The 23,762-nt window shown below is 40.1% G+C and overlaps 1 protein-coding gene across 6 annotated transcripts in view; it reads right to left on the minus strand.

Moving 5' to 3' along the window:
- LOC140469206 (dual specificity testis-specific protein kinase 2-like) overlaps positions 1-23,762 on the minus strand; it is a 93,711-nt gene that overhangs the window by 36,285 nt on the left and 33,664 nt on the right. For all 6 annotated transcript variants that reach the window (XM_072565518.1, XM_072565517.1, XM_072565520.1 and 3 more), the window contains exon 2: positions 19,186-19,382. In XM_072565518.1, coding sequence (XP_072421619.1) covers positions 19,186-19,371 — 186 coding nt within the window. In that variant the 5' untranslated portion in view covers positions 19,372-19,382. The remainder of the gene's footprint in view (positions 1-19,185; positions 19,383-23,762) is intronic.

Consider the following 23,762-nt stretch of genomic DNA (forward strand, 5'->3'; position numbering starts at 1 on the left):
CAGTAAATCCACTGCAAACACACTGTTGGCTTGCTCTTCAAGTGCAAACCCTTGGAAAACTCTCCCCAGGAAAACAACCTGGAAGGCCTTCAATCTTTAACCATCAGGCCATCCATTGTTTCTGTCAGACAGACTTCAGAAACAACCACACAATCTCCTTCATTTTACTGTAAATTAAAGACACAGTTCTAAAGCAAATCAGTGTAACAGTTAGAGTCATAGAGAAGTACAGCACTGAAACAGACCCTTCGATCCAACCCATCCATGCTGACCAGATATCCCAACCCAATCTAGACCCACCTGCCAGCACCCGGCCCATAAACCTCCAAACCCTTCCTATTCATGTACCCATCCAAATGCCTCTTAAATGTTGCAATTGTATCAGCCTCCACCACTTCCTCTGGCAGTTCATTCCATAAACGTTCACCCTCTGGGTAAAAAGGTTGCCCCTTAGGTCTCTTTTATATCTTTCCCCTCTCACCCTAAACCTATGCCCTCTAGTTCTGGACTCCCTGACCCCAGGGAAAAGACTTTATCTATTTATCCTATCCATGCCCCTCATAATTTTGTAAACCTCTATACGGTCACCCCTCAGCCTCTGACGCTCCAGGGAAAACAGCCCCAGCCTGTTCAGCCTCTCCCTGTAGCTCAAATCCTCCAACCCTGGCAACATCCTTGTAAATCTTTTCTGAACCCTTTCAAGTTTCACAACATCTTTCCAATAGGAAGGAGACCAGAATTGCATGCAATATTCCAACCGTGGCCTAACTAATGTCCTGTACAGCCGCAACATGACCTCCCAACTCCTGTACTCAATACTCTGACCAAGAAAAGAAAGCATATCAAACACCTTCTTCACTATCCTATCTACCTGCAACTCCACTTTCAAGGAACTATGAACCAGCACTCCATGGTCTCTTTGTTCAGCAACAGTCCCTAGGACCTTACCATTAAGTGTATGAGTCCTGCTAAGATTTGCTTTCCCAAAATGCAGCATCTCGCATTTATTTGAATTAAACTCCATCTGCCACTTCTTAGCCCACTGGCCCATCTGGTCCAGATCCTGTTGTAATCTGAGGTAACCCTCTTCGCTGTCCACTACACCTCCAATTTTGGTGTCATCTGCAAACTTACTAACTGTACCTCTTATGCTTGCATCCAAATCATTTACATACATGACAAAAAGTAGAGGACCCAGTACAATTTCTTGTGGCACTCCACTAATCACAGGCCTCCAGTCTGAGAAATAACCCTCCAGCACTGCCCTCTGTCTTCTATCTTTGAGCCAGTTCTGTATCCAAATGGCTAGTTTTCCCTGCATTCCGTGAGATCTAACCTTGCTAATCAGTCTCCCATGGGGAAACTTGTCGAACTCCTTACTGAAGTCTATATAGATCACATCTACCACTCTGCCCTCATCAATCGTCTTTGTTACTTCTTCAAAAAACTCAATCAAGTTTGTGAGATATGATTTCCCATGCACAAAGCCATGCTGACTATCTCTAATCAGTCCTTGCCTTACCAAATACATGTACATCCTGTCCCTCAGGATTCCCTCCAACAACTTGCCCACAACTGACGTCAGGCTCACTGGTCTATAGTTCCCTGGCTTGTCCTTACCACCCTTCTTAAACAGTGGCACCACGTTAGCCAACCTCCAGTCTTGAGGCACCTCACCTGTGACTATCGATGATACAAATATCTGAGCAAGAGGCCCAGCAATCACTTCTCTAGCTTCCCACGGGATCCTAGGGTACACCTGATCAGGTCCTGGGGATTTATCCACCTTTATGCATTTCAAGACATCCAGCACTTCCTCCTCTGTAATATGTATATTTTGCAAGGTGTCACCATCTATTTCACAACAGTCTATATCTTCCATATCCTTTTCCACAGTAAATACTGATGTAAAATACTTATTTAGTATCTCCCCCATTTTCTGTGGCTCCCCACAAAGGCCACCTTGCTGATCTTTGAGGGGCCCTGTTCTCTCCCTAGTTACCCTTTTGTCCTTAATGTATTTGTAAAAACCCTTTGGATTCTCCTTAATTCTTTTTGCTAAAGCTATCTCATGTCCCCTTTTTAGATTAGATTAGATTACTTACAGCGTGGAAACAGACCCTTTGGCCCAACAAATCCACACCGACCCACCGATGCGCAGCCCACCCAGACCCATTCCCCTACATTTACCCCTTCACCTAACACTATGGGCAATTTAGCATGGCCAATTCACCTGACCTGCACATTTTTGGACTGTGGGAGGAAGCCGGAGCACCCGGAGGAAACCCACGCAGACACGGGGAGAATGTGCAAACTCCACACAGAGTCACCTGAGGCGGGAATTGAACCCGGGTCTCTGGCGCTATGAGGCAGCAGTGCTAACCACTGTTGCCACCGTGCTGCCCATTTTGCCCTCCTGATTTCCCTCTTAAGTATACTCCTACTGCCTTTATACTCTTCTAAGGATTCATTCGATCTATCTTGCCTGTACCTTACATATGCTTCCTTCTTTTTCTTAACCAAACCCTCAATTTCTTTAGTCATCCAGCATTCCCTATACCTACCAGCCTTTCTTTTCAACCTAACAGGAATATACTTTCTCTGGATTCTCGTTATCTCATTCCTGAAGGCTTCCCATTTTCCAGTCGCCCCTTTACCTGCGAACATCTGCCCCCAGTCAGTTTTTGAAAGTTCTTGCCTAATATCGTCAAAATTGGCCTTTCTCCAATTTCCTAAGAGTATGTCAAGTTTTGCACCTTCTTTAGTAGGTACATCCACATACTGAATCAGAAAATTGTCTTGTACACACTTAATAAATTCCTCTCCATCTGAACCCTTAACGCTATGGCAGTCCAGTCTATGTTTGTAAAGTTAAAATCCCCTACCATAACCACTCTATTATTCTTACAGATAGCTGAGATCTCCTTACAAGTTTGTTTCTCAATTTCCCTCTGACTATTGGGGTGTCTATAATACAAACCCAATAAGGTGATCATTTCTTTCTTATTTCTCAGTTCCACCCAAATAACTTCCCTGGATGTATTTCCAGGAATGTCCTCCCTCAGTACAGCTGTAATGCTATCCCTTATCAAAAACATCACTCCCCTTCTCTCTTGCCTCCCTTTCTATAATTTCTGTAGCATTTGTATCCTGGAACATTAAGCTGCCAGTCCTGCCCATCCCTGAGTCATGTTTCTGTAATTGCTAGGTATCCCAGTCCCATGTTTCTAACCATGCCCTAAGTTCATCTGCCTTCCCTGTTAGGCCTTTGCATTGAAATAAATGCAGTTTAATTTATTAGTCCTACCTTGTCCCTGCCTGCCCTGACTGACTCGCTTCTGTTCTCAACTGTACCAGTCTCAGATTGACCTCTTTCCTCACTATCTCCCTGCCACCCACCCCCCCCTCCCCCCCCTTACTAGTTTAAATCCTCCAAAGTAGCTCTAGCAAACTTCCCTGCCAGTATATTAGTCCCCTTCTGATTTAGGTGCAATCTGTCCTTCTTGTACAGGTCACTTCTACCCCAAAAGAGATTCCAATGATCCAAAAATGTAAATCCTTCTCCCATACACCAGCTCCTCAGCCATGCATTCATCTGTTCTAACCTCCTTTTCCTGCCCTCACTAGCTCATAGCACTGGGAGTAATTCAGATATTACTACTCTTAAGGACCCCTTTTTAAATTCCTGCCTAACTCTCCGTAATCTCCATTCAGAATGTCAACCTTTTCCCTTCTTATGTCATTGGCTCCAATATGTGCAATTGTAATGTTCTAGGATATGTTGATATTGTTCCATCTCTTGCACATATGGCCACTTCCCATTCTGCATTGAATGAATGTTATAACTGGAACTATCTTCTTCTGCAGGAATGACATTGGTCCTAATAAGAGGAAAAAGAAGTCTTGAAGTTCTTGACGTTTGTTTAAATGTGTTTTCTGAGGTGAGGAATAGATTCAAGTTTTCCAGCGTGTCGTCCCAGTAAATGTAACCTTTGTAATGAGGGAATAGGAAAAGTGATGGAGACCCCGCACAAACAAAACCAACCCTAAACTCTACGCCTTCACGAGAAAGAATGACACACCATTTCCATTGTTACTATTAATGAAAGAACACAAAAAAACAAGAAGCAAGAAATGTCATGCAGATCATCAATCCCAATCTTGCAGTGAGCTATCTAAAATATTCGAGATTTAACTGAATTCATTGATCCTTCCAAATTTTTATCCTGTCTCAAAGGAGAATTGTGGAAACCTCAAGGAAACTTGAAATTTAATTTCCAGTATTAAACATCTTAAGTCAGTATCATTTACATTGCCGAAAGTAGTTAAGAAAGCACTGCCCCCTTTTTTTTTGCAGCAGTATTGAGGTAAACTATCTGAGTTCACTGTCCATTATTACCTAAAATTGACAGCACTTCTGGAGTCCACAGGTAAGCAGTTGAACATAGACATTCAAAAGCGAAGTCAGTGATTTTTGCTTCCTCCAAAGTGAGCACTGTTGAGGTCCACCCAGAGTCAATCCCTAAGCATTACGGAGAAATCTGATTTTCAATAAACATAAAATTTCTTCTTCAGGATGAATAATGTTGGTTAGTAGTAATTATATAGATGGAACAATGCAGTTACCTCATTCAAAAAATGAAACTTTTACAAGGGCTTTAAAAAACATCTTTTAAAGTTTATTTATGATATTTCAGCTTCTAACTCCACACATATTTTCTAACCATTTATTTTCCTATTTGTAGAAATTTGACTGAGGTCAGCCAGCTGGACATCATTGATAATGAGTTCCCTGATTAGGGCTGTTAACATGATCCAATCAGGGAGCCCTGACTGACAGACAAAAAGGATACTGATGCTCTGATATCTGATTCTGAAGAGGCAGTACTAAAGTCAAGGACTGCTCATGTGTAAATAAAGGGTAACTTGGTGATGGGATACCAGTCTCATTGGATTATTTCACTATCTGTAAAATGTAATATTTAAAATTGACAGGATTCAATATACTTTACTTTCTGGTTTGTAGTTGATAACAATATTTCTATTTGACTGGCTGTTTACTCTGTTCGACAACAAATTCAAAATAATCATAAGAAAGGGTAAATTCTTGCACCAAGATCATCAGGTTTGTGGACTGTGTTTTTAAAGATTAAAAAGTGATTTTTGTTGCTTTATTGTGGATTGCAGAATCCTGCGTACGATATTTAAAATAGGAACTATTTGATTCATTTATTTTTAAAATTAGCTTGTTTCTCAGTCCCTATTCCATGAGAACTCACAAACATGGCTGCATCCATTAATCCATAGAGTCATACAGCACTGAAAGACAAACCCTTTGGTCTTACCAGTCCATGTTGACCATAATCCCAAACTAAACTAATCCCACCTGCCTGCTCTTGGCCCATATCCCTCCAAATATTTCTTATTCATGTATTTATCTAAATGTCTTTTAAACATGCACTCACCACTTCCTACGGAAGTTCATTCCACACACAAACCACCCTCGGTGTAAAACAAATTGCCCTCATATCTTTTTTAAATCTTTCACCTCTCACCTTAAAAATATGTCACCTAGTTTTGAAATCTCTCACCCTAGAGAGAAGACACCTGTCATTCAGCCAATACTTAAGTTGTAACATAGGGATCAAATCCTCTCCACTGCTCACAATAACTCCACTCCATGTTTTAGTTAGGAAGGTGACTAACAGGATTAGACAGGTTTGAACTTCAAGCTGGAGAAATAGTGTAATGAACATCATGGTTATAATTAAGCTGTATTAAACAATCATACAATTCCAATATTTCTGGGTGACAATAACAGGATTTTTTTTATTGTTGGGAAATTAAAATTAAAATTAATCACATTTGAATATTTATAGTACTCTTAAGAATGTCAGCAATCAAGCACTTTTCTAATTTGTATATCTCTTTACTGCCATCATCATCGCTAACACAAAATTATGAATATTTCCATGCCACACAAACACAACTGCATATTTTATGACTCCCAGAACTAATAACGGAATTGTAATACAAGAGTAAATAGTCCTCCATAGCATAATATGTTTTAAATTCCTCGTAAGTGTGATCAAGCCAAATAAACTTAGCATAATTCAATTGCACTGGTTCTCTTCACAATGATTTAACCTTTGATTTTATGACGTCTCTTTTCCAGTATCAAATTAACAGAGAAATGTCAGCACTTCAATAAAAATCTCTCCACAGATAGCTAGAATTTAAAGAAATATCCAAGATTGTTCCTTTCAGACTATGAACTTAAAAAAGAATCAATGCTGGTCACATTTATTACAATGTAGCTAGTAGCTGATGAAAGACAAAACTAAGGCCTATTCTTTAACTGCTTAAGCTTTTGTTTCGACAGATTGACACTATAATTGTGTAGCCTCAGCCCAACAAAGACACTTTAAATCTGCTTCTACATATAGGAGTATATGTGAATCCACAGTTAATGCTCACTCTGGTGAAAGTTCATGATTATTATTATTTGGAAACTTGGGTTCTGAACTGGATAGAACTGTATATAGCTTTAAGCTTGATTTGTATTTCACTAGTGTGCACGTTACAAAGGTTAGCTCTGTTGGGTAAATGCTGGTCAATAGAGTGAGGCCAACAATTCAAGGTTCAATTCCTCTACCAGTTGCGGTCTCATGAAGGTCTTAACCTCACCTGAGGTTATAATGGTTTTATGTTTTTAAGCTGCTAAGGAAATTTTAATTTAATTTGAGTTCTGTTAGTTGTGCCAGATTGTCTCATGTTCATTTGCATTTAAATGACACTTTTAAGAAATTCTTCAGGTAGATAGTAAAAGAAAAAGTAAAAAAGAGAAAACAAAAGCAAAAAGAGAAAACAAAAGCAAAAACAGAAATGGCTGGAAAACCCCAGCCGGGTAACTGAGAAAAGGTCACTTGAGCCAAAATGTTAACTCTGATTTCTCTGCATTGATGTTACCAGACCTGCTGAGCTTTTCCAGCTATTTCTGTTTGTGTTTCTGATTTACAACACCTTCAGTTCTTTTGGTTTTCATTTGAGGTCTGTTTTCAAGAAACAAAGTGCTCTGTGACACAGGGAGACAGATACAGTAAGTTTCCTGTTAGAGAGAGAATGATTCAGAAGTTCCGTAAGTGAAGGTTTCCTTCAAGTGTATGTATGTAGGATTTTTTCCAGAGTGAAAAAGCAGCAGTGAACTTAACAGTTTCCATAATGATCAGGGCTGGAGAAGGAAGTCCTGAGAAGCTTCAGAAAAGGAAGGCTGTGGAAGAGGGATTTAAGGAACTCACATTAAGAAATAAGTGAGCCGTTAGTAATTTGTAAAGGAGTACATGAAAAGAAATTTGCTGAAGAAGCTAGCAAAAAAAGGTGGATGCTAGAAAATTGTTTCTGTTAGGCGAGGAGACTAGGACCCGTGGACACAGCCTTAGAATTAGAGGGGGTCATTTCAGAACGGAAATGCGGAGACATTTCTTCAGCCAGAGAGTGGTGGGCCTGTGGAATTCATTGCCACGGAGTGCAGTGGAAGCCGGGACGCTAAATGTCTTCAAGGCCGAGATTGATAGGTTCTTGTTGTCTAGAGGAATTAAGGGCTACGGGGAGAATGCTGGCAAGTGGAGCTGAAATGCGCATCAGCCATGATTGAATGGCGGAGTGGACTCGATGGGCCGAATGGCCTTACTTCCACTCCTATGTCTTATGGTCTTATGATCTTATAGCACTGAGTAAATGCTGATGTTTACTGGAAATAAACCAACTATAGCTATGCCAGCTGAAAAAGGGTTTTAAACAGAGTGACCCAACACTGAAGGTTAAGTATCTGTAAGGTCATTGTTCAGGGATAAACGGTTGAATCTTTATTGATGATATTTGTACTAAGTCTATTTCGAATAATGTTTAAATAATGTTAAGTAAGTTTGTTCCTTTTCCCTTTATGCAAAATAAACCTTGATGTCCTTTTGTTAAAATAAGTTGGCAACAACTTTTGGATATTGTCCTACGGTAGCCAAATTGCAAAAATAAAAATCATGGGCTATCAAGCCAGATTCCATCCTGGGATCTGACTTGTCCAATATTACCATCACCTGAATATAATGAGACAAAGCAATTAAAATATAATTAATATCAATTATTCATCCAGTCTTTCTGCAGATGCCCAAAACACAACCCCACATTTCTCTTACCTGCGATAATGTAATCTTCATTGCAGATAATGTTGTTTAATTCGGGCTAATTCCTGAAAGTTTCATTACTGTTCGCTCTCACTATTCCGAACAATAAAACAACTATTTTTTTTGAATTGTGAATATTTTTGTAACTAATAAATGAAATTGTTCAAAGAGAATTTACAGAAGACATAAATTGTTTAAAAACCTTCATAATGTTGTCCGTCAGTTATTCATTTGATCAACAATAAATCACAATTATATAGGATCCTAAATGTAGTAAATCATCCCCATGTACTTCATGTTTCGGCAGTCAGTCCATATGACATTTTATAAATTCTTACTTTGAAAATAGAACCAGTCTGATTCAAGGTTGGAATACATACAGATTCTAACTTCACACCTTTAATGCATTTTCTGAGCTGAGATGTCACCTTCTTTTTATAAAACCTTCAGGTTATCTCAGGAATGTGACTTGAAAGAAGTTCTGGGATTTACATATTAATGAATCAAAACCTGCAACCCATTCTTAGAGATAAGAGACTTAACAGCAATCAAGGTTTCTTCAATGCATCACATCAATTGTATGACACTTTGATCTTTAACTATAATTCTGTGTCCTATGATCCTGCCCCACTAGTTACCTGATGAAGGAGCAGTGCTCTGAAAGCTTGTACTTCCAAATAAACATGTTGGACTATAATCTGGTATCATGTGATTTTTAACTTTGTCTACCCCAGTCCAACACCAACACCTCCACATAATCTTTAATTCTAGGAGACTTAATACTAAACAGCTGCCAGCTCAATTTATAGGGTACCTGCCACTGGGGCTTCTTCTTTAAGACTCATTTCATTCAAGTGACATTTTAAACAGTGGTTATCAAAGCTGTAAAACATGTCATCACTTAATTAATGAGAGTGTCATCGCAGCACTCACTCAAAAACACACTGAAAAATTACTTAATGAAACCTGATATCTAGTGAACTTACTTTCATGCTTGATGTATTTCCTGTATTCAGCATCAAACTCAACTCTATTAATATATAATGCTACCAAATGTATTAAACTGCGGAAGGAACTCTCATACATTGATATATTTATCATGTAATCGGCAATATGTTATATCACCTGTAATCCAAGAAGCAATATTGGATTTGTGCAACAATTTTTTCTTCTTTTTAATTCAGTCACAGATAGAGCCTATCACCGGTTAAATCAGCATTATTGCCTAGAGGGCAGTTAAAAGTCAATTTACATTGCTATGCATTTGGATTCACATGTAGGTCAGACTAGGTAAAAATGGCATTTTTCTTCCTTAAAGGACATTCGTGAACCAGATGTTCCCCAACCATCATCAATCAATTCAAGGTCATCATTTGATTCTTAATTCCAGATTTTCACTGAATGCAAACTCTACTATCTGCCATGGCAGGATTTGAACCAGGGTTTCCAAAATACTACCTGGGTATGCAGATTAACAGTCCAGCAATAATACCACTAGGCCATCACTTTCCCCCTTGAAGTAGGAGTAAAGAACAGAAAACACACTCAAGTGCCTGAAAATCAATATTCCTCTTTATTTCCTGATTTGAAATGTAATAAATTTTGTCCTGAGCAGAGTACTATACAGCCGATTCTGCTATAACATGCATTTCTTCAACGCAAATTGACTATAAGGCAATTGAAGAATTTAGATCATTATTTGTAGAATGCAAACTTTCCTTATTTGTATTGGCTATAGCACAATTCTGGTCCCGTTGTGTTGCTGTTACAAGATTTTCTTATAAAACAGGATCGCACGGGAACAGACCTACCACGTTATATCACAACAGACTGCACATCAACTGACTGATGAAAACATATATACTAGTTGAAAGCATCCATACAGCAACTCACTTACCACGGCAGGTTGACTTAGCCAACCCATATGCTGAACACTTTCCATCACAACACTTCACTTGGTACAACCTGCCTGAGCAAGATGATCAGCAGAAAGTTTTTGGATCAAGGTATAGCAAATACTGCAAGTTATTAACAAATTCCTGGTGACCAACTCCATCTGTTGAATGACAGGCTTTTAATTACCAAGCAAAGGCTGGTCCTTGATAGGCCCAGACTGCCCAGATCCCTGTGCCAGCAACCTCTATCATTGGGCCTCAGTACAAATCACTTATGCATTGGTGGAGAGCAGAATGCTGGATTTTAACTGAGGAATGCCACCATGACAGACTAAGTGATGATTAATCATCTTAAACTGAGAAAAAGAAGAGACCATTGCCTGCATTTCGAGTTTTGCATTTGCTAAATAAATAACATAAATTTAACCTGAAGTTTCCTTTCAAATTTTAACTCCATTTTGCTTGAAAATCCTTTGATTGTTCATTTCAACGAAAAAGGCATTTTTGGCCATTATTACATAAAACCATGAAATAATTTCACTATTATAGAGTTACAGAGATGTACAACATGGAAATATACCCTTAGGTCCAACTTGTCCATGCTGACCAGATATCCTAAATTAATCAAGTTCCATTTGCCAGCATTTGGCCCTTACTCCTCCAAACCCTTCCTATTTATTTACCCATCCAGATGTGTTTTAAATGTTGTAATTGTATAAGCCTCCACCACTTCGTCTGGCAATTCATTCCATACAGACACCACCCTCTGTGTGAAAAGCCTGGCCCTCGGGTCCCTTTTAATTTTCTCCCCCTCACCTTAAACCTAAGCCATCTAGTTTTGGATCCCTTACCTTGAAATGGGGAAAGTACTTTGACTATTCATCCTATCCATGCCCCTCATGATTTTATAAACTTCTATAAGGTCACTCCTCAGCCTGCACATTCCAGGGAATATAATCCCAGCCTATTTAGCCTCTCCTTACAGTTCAAACCCTCCTATCCCGCCAACATCATTGTAAATCTTTTCTGAACCCTTTCAAGTTTAACAAAATGAGCAATGCTTGGTGAATTGCTCCTATGTAATTTAATTTAACAATACATCTGTTCAGTAGTGATTGCACAACATTATTATTTAAGGATTTTAATATTTAAAGTTGTGCTCTTTGAAATATTATACCAGTATTAACATGCTCCTTTTGGTATATCTTCATTAAACATTGATTTGTTTTGGATATCCGCATTGGACTGACTGCTATTGTTCAAACTGGTTAATAAACATAATGAGTTCTGAGAGTAGTTTCCCTCAGCGTGAACTTTGCAAGTACTTGATTATAGTTCCAAAGCAATTAAACTGCAATTCCTTTTCATCATTATGAAGCTACACATTTTATGTCAATTACCCCAATGCTTGGGAGTAAAATATTCCTTTGATACACAATTTACTGGCTTATACGTAAGGGATTATAGATGACAGAATGAGCTTGAACTTTCAGAAAGATTTTGACAATATTAGTAATTAACAACCGTAGTGAGATATCAGGGAACTGGTGTTGAAGCACTATGTGTAGGCACTATGAGCAGTATGGAATTCTAAGATTTGCTTATGAAGAGAGACTGCTGAGGAACTGAGGCTGTTTTCACAAGTACAAGGATTAACAGGAGAACTGGCAGTATTGTTCTAAATTTGTGAAAATAAACAAGATAAATACATTATTTAAAACAAGGAAAAATTGGGGAAAATTTGTAGTTCACATGCTTCATTTCCCTCAGCATTCCATTCATAATGATTGTTATGATCCCATGGACACCAATAACCTTTTTTAAAGGGATATTTGCATTCTCAGTGACTGACAAGATTTCAAGTTTTAACACTTGTACTAGAAGACTTGTAAAAAGCACTATTTTTGTGGATATCTTAAATCTAGCCAAGAGAATAATTTCCTGCATTTAACTTTTAAACAAACTGAAAAAACTCTGCTATACTTTAGTCCACACCTGAAATGGACTCTTCATTTCTCTTGCCCTGAGCTGTTCTCCACTCCTAATGACTGTTTTCTTTCTCCTTCTCCCAGTAGGCAACCATTAAGCTCCAAACTGGCTTTCAAGTTGTGTACTACCTTCAAGATTCCTCCCTCTAGTCAAATCTGGGCAACCCTTCCTTGAAGAATCTCCCTGGAAGTTTCACAGTGAGGATTTTAAATCCTCACAAACTGGGTCTCTTCAATCTAAGTAGGAGCTCTCACTCATCTTCTGCATCAATGTATCTCCTCCCTCACTTAGACATTTGCAGACAAAGTTGGGTCTGGGAGATATAGTGAAATCTTAGGAAACGCTGTACGCCAATTCTATAATGGCCATCTCCATAGCAACATTGACGACAAGGCAGAAAAGGGTACTGAGGATAGATAGGAAATTAAAGATTCCAGTAACGATCAGCCATGTTCTGGTCAACTGACTGTACAGTCCTGAGAGACTGAATGACCCACTGGTGTTCCGAATTCTTATAATTTTATGTGAATCACACAGGTTTTTTATCCACTGAGGAATGCTAATTGACCATCCATTAGACACCAACGCTGTTCTATCTTGGAATTAAATGGACAGCCTAAAGTATAAAGTAAAGCATGACATTCCTAAAACACTAGGTGAGACTTGGAAACTTACAATCTGAAAAGATGTTCCTCATATTATCTATACAGTGTAAATATCTGTACCTTCTTCCCACTAAATCAACCTGTGAGCAACCATTTATCTTTAACAACCAAGCAACCCAAGCTTCTTGGTGGGTAAAAGCCAGAGTATGTCACATGACCCTTTTCATTCCAACATTTTACCTCAAATTAAAGAGACAAAATGTAACAATTTTATAAACCCTTGCCTTTTGGAGCTTAAAACAAAAGCGCCAATTGGAATCTTGTGTCCAGTCTACCTATACCTCACAACATACTTCACATTCAACAACTAAATATATGAACAAATCAATGGCACACCCATGGGCTCACCCATCTCTGGACTCAAAGCAGAAGCAGTAATGCAAAGGTTAGAACAAACAGTCTTACTGCAAATTCAACCCAAACTCTGGGTCAGATATGTAGTTGACACCTTTGTAATCATTAAAAACACAGAAATAGAGAACACACACCGGATCATCAACGCCACACTCACAGGAATCCGATTCACTAAAGAGGAAGAAAAGGACAACCAACTCCCATTCCTAGACGTGATGGTACAGAGAACACCGAACGGAGAATTCACCACAAAGGTTTACAGGAAAGCCACACACACAGACCAAGTCCTAAACTATGAAAGCAACCACCCCAACACACACAAAAGAAGTTGCATCAAGACACTGTTCAAAAGGGCCACAACACACTGCAGTACACCAGAACTGCAAAAAGAGGAAGAAGAACACCTATACAATGTATTTGCCAAAAACGGATACCCCCGCAATTTCATCAACAGATGCCTAAGGGAAAGACAATGGAATGAAGACATGCCACAACCCAAAGGACTAGCCACATTACCATACATCAAAAACATTTCTGAACTGACAGCCAAACTACTGCAACCACTAGGACTCATAACAGCACACAAAACAACAGCCACTCTCAGACAACAACTCACCAGGACGAAGGACCTGATACCCAACATGAGCAAAACCAATGTAGTGTACAAAATCCCATGCAAGGACTGCACAAAACACTACATAGGACAAACAGGAAGACAGCTAACGGTCGCATCCATGAACACCAACTAACCACAAAATGACATGACCAGCTATCCTTAGTAGCCACACACTCAGATGACAAGCAACATGAGTTCGACTGGGACAACACTACTATTATAGGACAAGCCAAACAGAGAACAACCATGGAATTCCTAGAGGCATGGCATTCATCCACAGATTCAATCAATAAGCACATCGACCTGGACCCAATATACCGGCCACTGCAGCAGACAGCTGGAACTGACGACCGGAAGTGGCAGGTACAAATCACTATAAATGCTGGAGGAAACATCACAGAAGCGTTTCACAGGAGGCTCCCAAGCACTGAGGATGTCACCTAGACAGGGGACGAAACGTCTGCAACACAAATTCCCAGCTCAGCGAACAGAACCACAACAACGAGCACCCGAGCTACAAATCTTCTCCCAAACTTAGTCTACCTAAATGCAAACATTGTTTTCATTTGCCCAAGAACTTTCAAAGCTTTGCAAATCTCAAGGGAAGGAAATATGCCACTTTCAGTAATGCATATGACTGACAGCTCTTTTTTTGTAATCAGGTTGACAACTAGTTAAAGCCAGGAAGCTTGGCCAATGATTCAGGGTTACATAAATAGTTACAATTGTTCAAATCATTAAGTCAGTTAGATACATGGATCAGTGTTAAAGAACAGCTTTTTCTTGATTTTTTAATGACCTTGGCTATGCAGAGCACAATTTCAAAATTCACAGATGACATACACAACTTAGAAGTATTGTTAAATATAAGAAAGATAGTGGTGGACTTCAGAAGTAGGCTGGATGTTGGAATGGGTGAACATGGGCAGATACAAATTACTGTACAGAAGTGTGAAAGAAAACAGTTTGGCAGGAAGAACAAGGTAAAGCAATATCAACTAAAGGAAGCAATGCTAAAGGGAGTGTAGGAGCAGAAGGACCTGCTGGTAATCGTCCAACAATCAGTGGTTATTAAGGCAAATGGGATTCTTGGCTTTTTGAACAGAGATATAGATTATAAAAAGCAAGGTGCTTACATTCATAAAACAATGGTTCTCAACTAGAGTTTTGTGTCCAATTCCAGATACCTTGTGTAAAAAAGAGGGATAAGAGACTTGAGACTTGGATAGGTTGGCTTAGCTGAGAATATTTCCATCAAGAGATAACTTAGTGGTACTTCAAATCATGGGGAGTCCAGACAGAGTAATACAGGAAACTGAAGGGTTCAGAAATAGTACACACTGATATAAAGTGACTTGCAAAAGATCCAGAGGCGACATAGGAATAAACAATTTTATGCAGTGAGAGGTTAGAATCTTGAACGCAGTGCTTGAAAATGCAGTGGAAGAAATTCAAATGTAATTTTCTAAAGGTCACTAGATAATTACCTGAATTAAAAAAGATTCATGGGGCTATGGAGAAAAAGCAGGCAAGTGAGACTAGTTGAGTGGCTCTTGCAGTGGGTTGGCAGGATGAATAGCTTTCTACTGTGCTGTGAGTTAGGTTAAGCGCAGTTACTCTTCAGTTACAAGAATATTTTATATATATAAAATAAAAGATTAGCATCTAGTTAATTTAATATTTTTGTTCAAAATGTTAATTCAGTTATTATACATGTAAATATTCAATTTTTCATAATTTGTTCAATATATTTGCCTGATTCTAAACTTTGAGGTTTTTACTGTTTTTTGGATATTGAAATAAGTTCCAGTGGAGGCACAGGATAAGTTCAGCACTTTAAAAAAAAAGTCTTCTGTTTGTTATTCTGAGCACATTACCTAAAAATTAGGCCGTGAAAGTAAGTATGTTGCTAATCTAAAATACAAAGATGAAGCATCTACAGTCAAAAAAAAACTATATAAGAGGATTAATTAAAGGGAAACATCAACAACTGGGTGATGAAATTGTTAGAAAAGCTCAGTGGCACTGAATGCATGAGTAAACTTTATAAAGACCGATGTTACATGAGAGTAAGAGATAAGAACCAGGAGCAGGAGTCGGCCATCTGGCCCTTTGAGCCAGCTTCACCATTCAATAAGATCAGGGCTGATTGTTTTGTGGCCTCAGCTCCACTTGTGCACCCTCTCACCATAACCCTTAATTCCTTTACTGTTCCAAAAATCTTAGCTTTAAAAACATTCAATGAGAAAGCCTCAACAAATTCACTGGCCAGGGAATTCCACAGAGTTACAAACCTTTGGGTGAAAAAGTTTCGCCTCAATTCAGTCCTAAATCTGCTCCCCCTAATTTTGAGGCTATGCTCTCTTGTTCTAGTTTCATCTGCCAAAGGAAAAATCCTCCTTGATTCTATCATAGCTTATCCCTTCATAATTTGATATGTTTTTGTGAGACCCCCCTCATTCTTTTAAAAGAAGAGACAACAAGCAGAAATGAAAAGAAAGAAACCCATTGCAGGGTAACCTAACCCATGACAGAGTGGCAGCTCATGTGGGTGATAACTGACATCACGGCTTGCTAACATCAAGATTCGGAGTTATGATGACCACAAATCCATTGTCAATTTTCGGAAAAACTCATCTGATTCACTAATGTCCTTTAGGGAAGGTAACTGCTGACCTTACCTGGTCTGGCTACATGTGACTTGTAGAGTTCTTGTTTGCAGTCAGTAATTTGTTGATTTTAGGTGGTACGAATCACCCCCAGATTCCTGGTTCTGATACTGGACTTACTTAGGAATATCAAATGAAGAAGGCAGTAGACAGGTGTTTCAGGGCCAAAGAATCTCTACATTTATTAAAAAGAAAATTTATAATAGAAGAAATAAAGGTAAATATAATAAACAGTGAAATTGACACAAACTATACAGAGGACAGTAATTAAATACAGAGGAACCTCAATTATCCGAACGAGATGGGCGGGCACTATTTCATTCAGTTAATTGATTATCTTTCCTCTGGGGCTCAGAGTTTTCTGTGAAGTCTACTCCCTGTTCAGGAGACTGGGCAGTAGCACACCGCACGAGAGACCCCATCCCTTGCCGACCCCCAAGGCCGTCCAACACTGCCCCCCCCCCGCCCACTCCCCAACCTGTCCAACACCACACCCCCCCCCCCCCCCCCACCCCCGTCCCCCAACCGCGTCCAACACCAGCCTCCATCCCCAGCCCCACCCATCCTCACCTCCTCTCCGGGCCAACCAGACTAGACACCAACAAGACTGCTGCTGCCTTTTGCGGGATGAGTCTCCAAATAGCATGTACGTGCACACACACACACATCTTTTTACTGCCAACTTTTTGACAGGTTCCAACTTTTCCATATAAGAACATTTGGGGTCTCGGGGGTTTAAGCTCACCACTGAGGATAAACGTTGTTTTGAAGTACAGCTGACTGTTCCTGTTTGCCGTATCTGGTGCTTCAATGAAGACTTCAGACGGTGTAAGCCTTGAGTCTGGGTTGAGTCCAGTGATGCAGTAGGATGTGTATTGCATTTATTGGGTTAGTACTTGAGTTTCCTTACTTTGTGGTGGTTTGGTGGGTCAGTTTTCACTTCAGGATCTGTCTGAAGCCTTGGTCGGGTCTGCGATTTTTGGAGGTTGTCAGTTCTTAGGTCTACTGGTTGTGGTCAGTTGCTGTGGTTCCCCTGGTATTGAACAGGCTTGTGTTGGTAGGTCTTGGAATTGCTGTAGGGATCCCTCCTGGAGATAGCTGTGCAGATAGCTCTCAGAAATAGCTGTGAGAATTAGCTGTTGGAATTCTTCTGGGGATCATTGTTTGGAACACTGTTTGGGGATTAGCTGCTGGGGAATCGCTCTTGGGGAGGTAGCTGTTTGGGATCCCTCTTCTGGAGATAGCTGTGGGAATAGCTCTCTCAGGTAAGATCGGAGCCTGCAATTACACAAGCCTCGGCAAGTGACTTACAGCTTTTCTTGTAAATGCAGATGCCAGAATGTCAGTGGGTGACACAGAATATCTCTGGAGCAACATGACCTGTGCAACAACATTGTGAGTCATTTTACATTATCCAAATAACATAAAGTAACTTGGGATCACATTGGTGCAAAGAATATTGCCGTGGGGAAGAAAAATGAAGCAGCACATTGGACATTGCAAAAGCTCAGAATCAAAGAATCTGTACAGTACGGAAAGTGGCTGTTTGGTCCATTGAGCCTGCATTGACCCTCCAAACACCACCCCACTCAAACCCCATTCCCTATCCTATCCCCATAGCCCTGTATTTCCCATGGTTAACCCACCTGGCCTGCACATCCCTAGACATGCGGGCATTTTAGCATGGCCAATTCACCCAATGTGCACATCTTTGGACTGTGGGAAGAAACCAGAGCACTTGGAGGAAACCCATGCAGACACGGGGAGAATTATAAAATCCACACAGACAGTGACCCAAGGGTGGAATCGAACCTGGGTCCCTGATGCTATAAGACTCTGCCACCGTGCCACCCAAGAACCTGACAAATGACAATACAAATTGCATCTACTGCATCTTGTAACTGCTCAATATATCTTCTTACCATGCCTTTCAGATGAACTTCCATCATAACTCATCACAAGTGATTCTGGACATTAATTTTTCCTGGGCAATATTTCTACTTGACATTCTTCTTGATACAACATCAAAAACATTGTGATGCATAGGAGGACATTAAATCATCAGTCTCATGTTAAGATTGTGATAGAATGTCACCAGATTATGTTGGAAATTTCTTGCCCTCAATTATTCATATGAGCAAGAGTACACAAACAGGCTGCACTTCTTTCTATGTATCTAGTGTATTGGTATTTTTAGTTACATAGGACATCACCATTGGAAAATGCCATGAGTAAATACTGACTGTGTGAATCAGACATACACAGTTCATGTGTGGCATGATTATTCTTTAACTGTTCTGCCTCTTTGTTCGACAAGATACTTAGGAGATTATTTTTAGTGATAAATATCAAGCTGAGTATTCTGATCTTTAGCTATTCAGTCATCAAAGGATAATTTGTGCATTTCTGAACATGAGCAGACATTGTCTCAAAACAAGTAGCTAATTTGTTCACCTGCAAGACTGTCAATACCGTGAAGATCTATTTCATATTTTCAAACAGAACTAATCATTAATAATAAAATACAATTAGAAAATGCTTGAAATACTGAGTAGCTCCAGTAGCATAAGTCGTGAGAGAAACAGAGTTAAGGCTTTGCATTGAATATAACTCTTCTTCAGAACAAAACTAAGTAATAAGTGATTTACTAATAGATGAGTTGTCCCTTACAAGATCCATATGAAAGGATTTTCAACCAAATCTTAGTTAAACCTTCAAAGTATTCACTTGCACAAAATCAAGAAGATATCTCATTCTTGGCATAAGTGGTGTACCTATGATTTGCGCCGTTAAGGTAGTAAGTAATGGTTCTCTTACTTTGTAGACGTTAGAAAAGAACCCACATCCTGCCAGTTCAGCACTGAAGTTTTCCCAGAACTCTAGCTTCCGGACAGCTGTTCGGAGTTTTTGCCAGCGGTCAACACGGTAGTATGAATCAGATGATTCACCATAGTACGATAATGAGCTTGTAGGGTCATTTGATAAGTTTCCTGTTTCACACATCTTGGCGGTGCCTAGAACAGGAAAAATTAGAGAGACACTATAGCATTTAATGAACAAAGCATAGCAGTGAAATATATAAAAAAAAGAAAGATGGGAAGCTTAGATGGCACCGTTCGCGAACTTTATAAGACTCAAAACCACTTTTATGACCATTGAAGTATTTTTGTAGCTTAGTCACTATTGTAGAAAATGCCAATTTGCAACTAGCAAGTTCCCATAAACAAGACTGAAATAAATGAACTGGTATTGGTTGAGGGATAAATCCTGCCTAGGAGATTGAGAGAACTCTTTCTCTTATTCAATTAGTTCCTTAGGATGGTTTAGATCTACCTGAGATGGCAGACAGCATGTGTTTAATGTATTACTTAAGCCTCGGGCGACTGACTGTGTGGAGTTTGCACGTTCTCCCTGTGTCTGCGTGGGTTTCCTCCGGGTGCTCCGGTTTCCTCCCACAGTCCAAAGATGTGCAGGGCAGGTGAATTGGCCATGCTAAATTGCCCGTAGTGTTAGGTAAGGGGTAGATGTAGGGGTATGGGTGGGTTGCGCTTCGGCGGGGCGGTGTGGACTTGTTGGGCCGAAGGGCCTGTTTCCACACTGTACGTAATCTAATCTAATCATAACTCTCATAAATATTTCAAAAAGCTTCATAAACAAGGGTAACTTGAAATAGTGCACCTCAATTATTAGTCTAGATTACATGCTCAGCTCTCTGGAATGGGTCTTGAGCCCACAATGATTTGTCAGAAAGGCAAAACTACTACCAGTGACCTACAGTTGATTTACAAGGTTCTAGACCAAAAACAAACTCCACACAATTTCCTTTTCTCCACTTGGTGACGTTGTCCACTTATTAATCCTTTTTAGGTCACAGCTCAATCTCACTCACATTAGTGATGTCCAATGTCAAGTATATTTTCATGTGAACATATCAAAGACTCGTCATTTGCCATTTTGAATCACTGGACAAAACCAAGGTTAAAACAAGATATTGAGAATGAGATTGATGTCAGAATGAACCTGTGGGTTTCACAACCCTGACATTGGTCTGAAGTGATAGTCCTTAGCCCTCAAATTCATGTACACCAACGTCTTCTTCATATTAAGGACATCTGGGATGGCGGTCATAGAATCACAGAATCTCTACAGTGTGGAAGCAGGCCATTTGGCTCATCAAGTCCACACTGATCCCATGAAGAGCATCCTATCCATAGTCACTCCCCTATCATATCCCGGCATTTCCCATGGCTAATCTGCCAAACTGCACATCTTTGAATACAATGGGCAATTTGACATTACTAGTCCACCTAACCTGCACAGCTTTGGACTGTGGGAGGAAACCAGAGCATTTGGAGGAAATTCATGCAAACACAGGGAGAACATACAAACTCCATCCATGGCTAAAATCAAACCTGGGTCCCTGGCGCTATGAGATGGCTGTGCTTACCACTGAGCCACCATACTACGCTGCAGTCCTCAGAGCTGGCAGCTACACTGGGAGAGGCAGGCATTGCTGAAGCAGGTCGAGCACACTTCAATGGTGGAGACACTCCCACTGGCTTTCACACACAAGTATCAAATAATTGGCATCTAAACTGGTCAATGATTTGGCCTGAAGGTGAATTCATTTCGCTTGATCAGTCTTTGCCGTGATTATGGCGTCTCATAAATACAATCCCCTTCTCACAATATGAAGCCTCTTAGCCTGCTGTCCCTCTAGCTTTAAGCCAGGAGAGGTGTCGACTCAAAGCACAACCTCCAGTTGGAGGGGGAGGGGAGCATTCCACTGATAGTGAAATGGTGTTGAGACCACAGAAATTAACCAGGAATTGGGTCGTCATTCCTGATGAAGGATTTTTGCCTGAAACGTTGATTTTCCCGCTCCTCGGATGCTGCCTGACCTGCTGTGCTTTTCCAGCACCAATCAAATTTAGACTCCAATCTCTAGCATCTGCAGTCCTCACTTTTGCCTACCTCAATAACAATAACTAGCTATCCACTTCCGTGGAACAGAGCTGATGTATTGTGCACACCAGCCTTGGGAAACTTGCCCAGCATTCGGAAGGTATTGGGGGAGCTGTTCAAATGCAGCTTCCTATATTTTTGCAGTCCATGGAGCTGGATACATTTAACCCACAAAATTGCCTGATACTCAGCCCAGCACTGTATTTGGGTGAAAGTGTATTCATTCTCCTTTGTAGAATGCCAAGTAAAACATGCTCATTCCAGGTTTGAGGGTCCCTACCATAAAATCATCACTAAAACTTGATCTAAGATTTGTGGTTTCCTTTGGTAGTGACCCATTGGGATAGATTATACAAATTTTATTGAGCTGAATTCTCAAAAAAGCAGTTAAGCAAGGAGTGAATGATTTTTTGGAATGCAATTTTTTTTCTTAGTTTGGTAATTTTGTTTACTTTTATAAAAGATATTATATCGATATGGACGTGTGTGACAAGATGGTCAAGATCAATATCCAAAACAATTGCCATTAATTAATGCAGTTCCTAAGCTTGAAATATTCCAGAATGGCTTTTTAAAAAGGGTAAGTTGATTGATTAAACAATTTAAACAGGCAATTGTACTTCCCAGATCAGAGATAACCCTCCAGAAAGGCTTTTGTGCTTCCATTGTGAACAACTCCCCAACAGCACAACAGGTTTGGTGAACCAACTTTTATTCCATCTACAAAAGTTGCAATACAACTCAGTCCTTATCAATGTTATCCCCCATGCCACTAAACATTTCCAATCTGTTCCAATAAGATGTCTGCATTGTAATTTATCTTTCTTTGACCCAATCTAGTCTTGATGGTCAAGATAGTTACTGCCTAAAAAGATAATTCCACAGTCTTGTAGGGCTGAATTTAGTGTTCTGTTCGATTATAGGGAGGAGGGGCCTGTAAAATTCCCTTGATAGATTTCCTACTCACAACTTGACCTCTCTGTAATTTTACAATGGGATGAGCAAAGCCCAGGCCTGCCAACCCACCTTATCCAACTGAGGCCCTAAGTGGGCAAATAATGCCCACTTAACGGCCAATTTCTGACCCTTGCCTCCATTTTCAGGCTGGCAGGAGCAGTTCAGGGGCAGAGGGAAGCCTTCAAAGTAGCAGAACTTCATCCACTGGTCTCCTTTCCACATGTCACACTTCCCCACTGTAAGCTCTGGCTCTCACCAGTGCTCCCTCAGCCCAACTTCTTCATCACACCTTCACTACCCCCTTGCCCCCAACTTCAACTCGGACTCACCTCACCTCACCTCTCTCCACCTTGAGACCATTTGTACATACCTGCTTCTGGACTCTGGACTATAGAACATTGCAGTCCCAGTCCTGGCCACAGGGTTACCATGACTGCTGAGTTGCTGACCAACCAGATTTGTCCCAACTCTCTGAGCCAGACTTGCTCACTGATGATATGTAGACTTCTTGTTTCTGGCTAATTAACGCTTCTTGGAGTGTAAAGTGGTTGAGCAGCAGCCAATATTGGCAGGAATGTGATCGTTATTGACTCTTTGTCTGCCAAGGCACACAGAAAGACCTCACAAATGGTAATGAGAAAGAGTCACAGTTGCGGTTCAAATTATCATTGAGCTTAGGCTCACTTTCAGAAGCATCAAGGGAAGATGGAACCGGGGAAGACAGCCATAAAACTATCAAAGACTGAGAAGGTTTGCATAGCCTGTGTAGTTTCCATGGGTACAGATCACCAGTGCAATTTCAGCACTGTGGAGGTGTTTTAACTTCCATTTGCTATGACCACCGGATGTTATAAGGCAGGGAGATGTGATCCTGGTGAAAGTTAGGAGAAATTTTGGAACGGGGTACAATTAAGACTGCAGTTCTGCAAAGAGTGCAGTATAATATTGTGTAAACATATTTTGGTCTAATGTATAAATGTGGTGCGGGCTTTTTGGTCATTTCAGGAAGTTAAGAGAGACATCTTTCCTGTAATGCAATCTGTTGGTTACCTGCCCAGGCATGGTGAGTGGATGTCTGCTTTAGTTTGTTACAGTTAAAGTCAAAAATGATAACTCTTGCATGATCTTTTTTAGTCGGCCAGCAAGAATGCAAAGCTTTTTCTAAAAGTTATCAATGGTTTCAGGGATTGTAGCACATTAATATCATTTGGGTAGTGTAGGTGAAGCAAAATTGATCTGAGTTCTAAGATCATCTGTATCTTGCAGCCATCTCAACACAGTTTTATAGTTCAATAGAATTTATTTTGTGTATTTAACATTGAGAAACAGTCAACAGAACATAAGCTTTTCATTAACATATAAATCAGACCCTTATTTGAACAATGATTAGCTGGGCAGTTGCGACACATTCTCTTCAGCTTATGAATGGAGAGTTTGACAGCATGTTAGGTGTTTCCAACTTCCATTAGTGA

This window comes from Chiloscyllium punctatum, chromosome 49, assembly GCF_047496795.1.
Source record: "Chiloscyllium punctatum isolate Juve2018m chromosome 49, sChiPun1.3, whole genome shotgun sequence".
Lineage (NCBI taxonomy): Eukaryota > Metazoa > Chordata > Chondrichthyes > Orectolobiformes > Hemiscylliidae > Chiloscyllium > Chiloscyllium punctatum.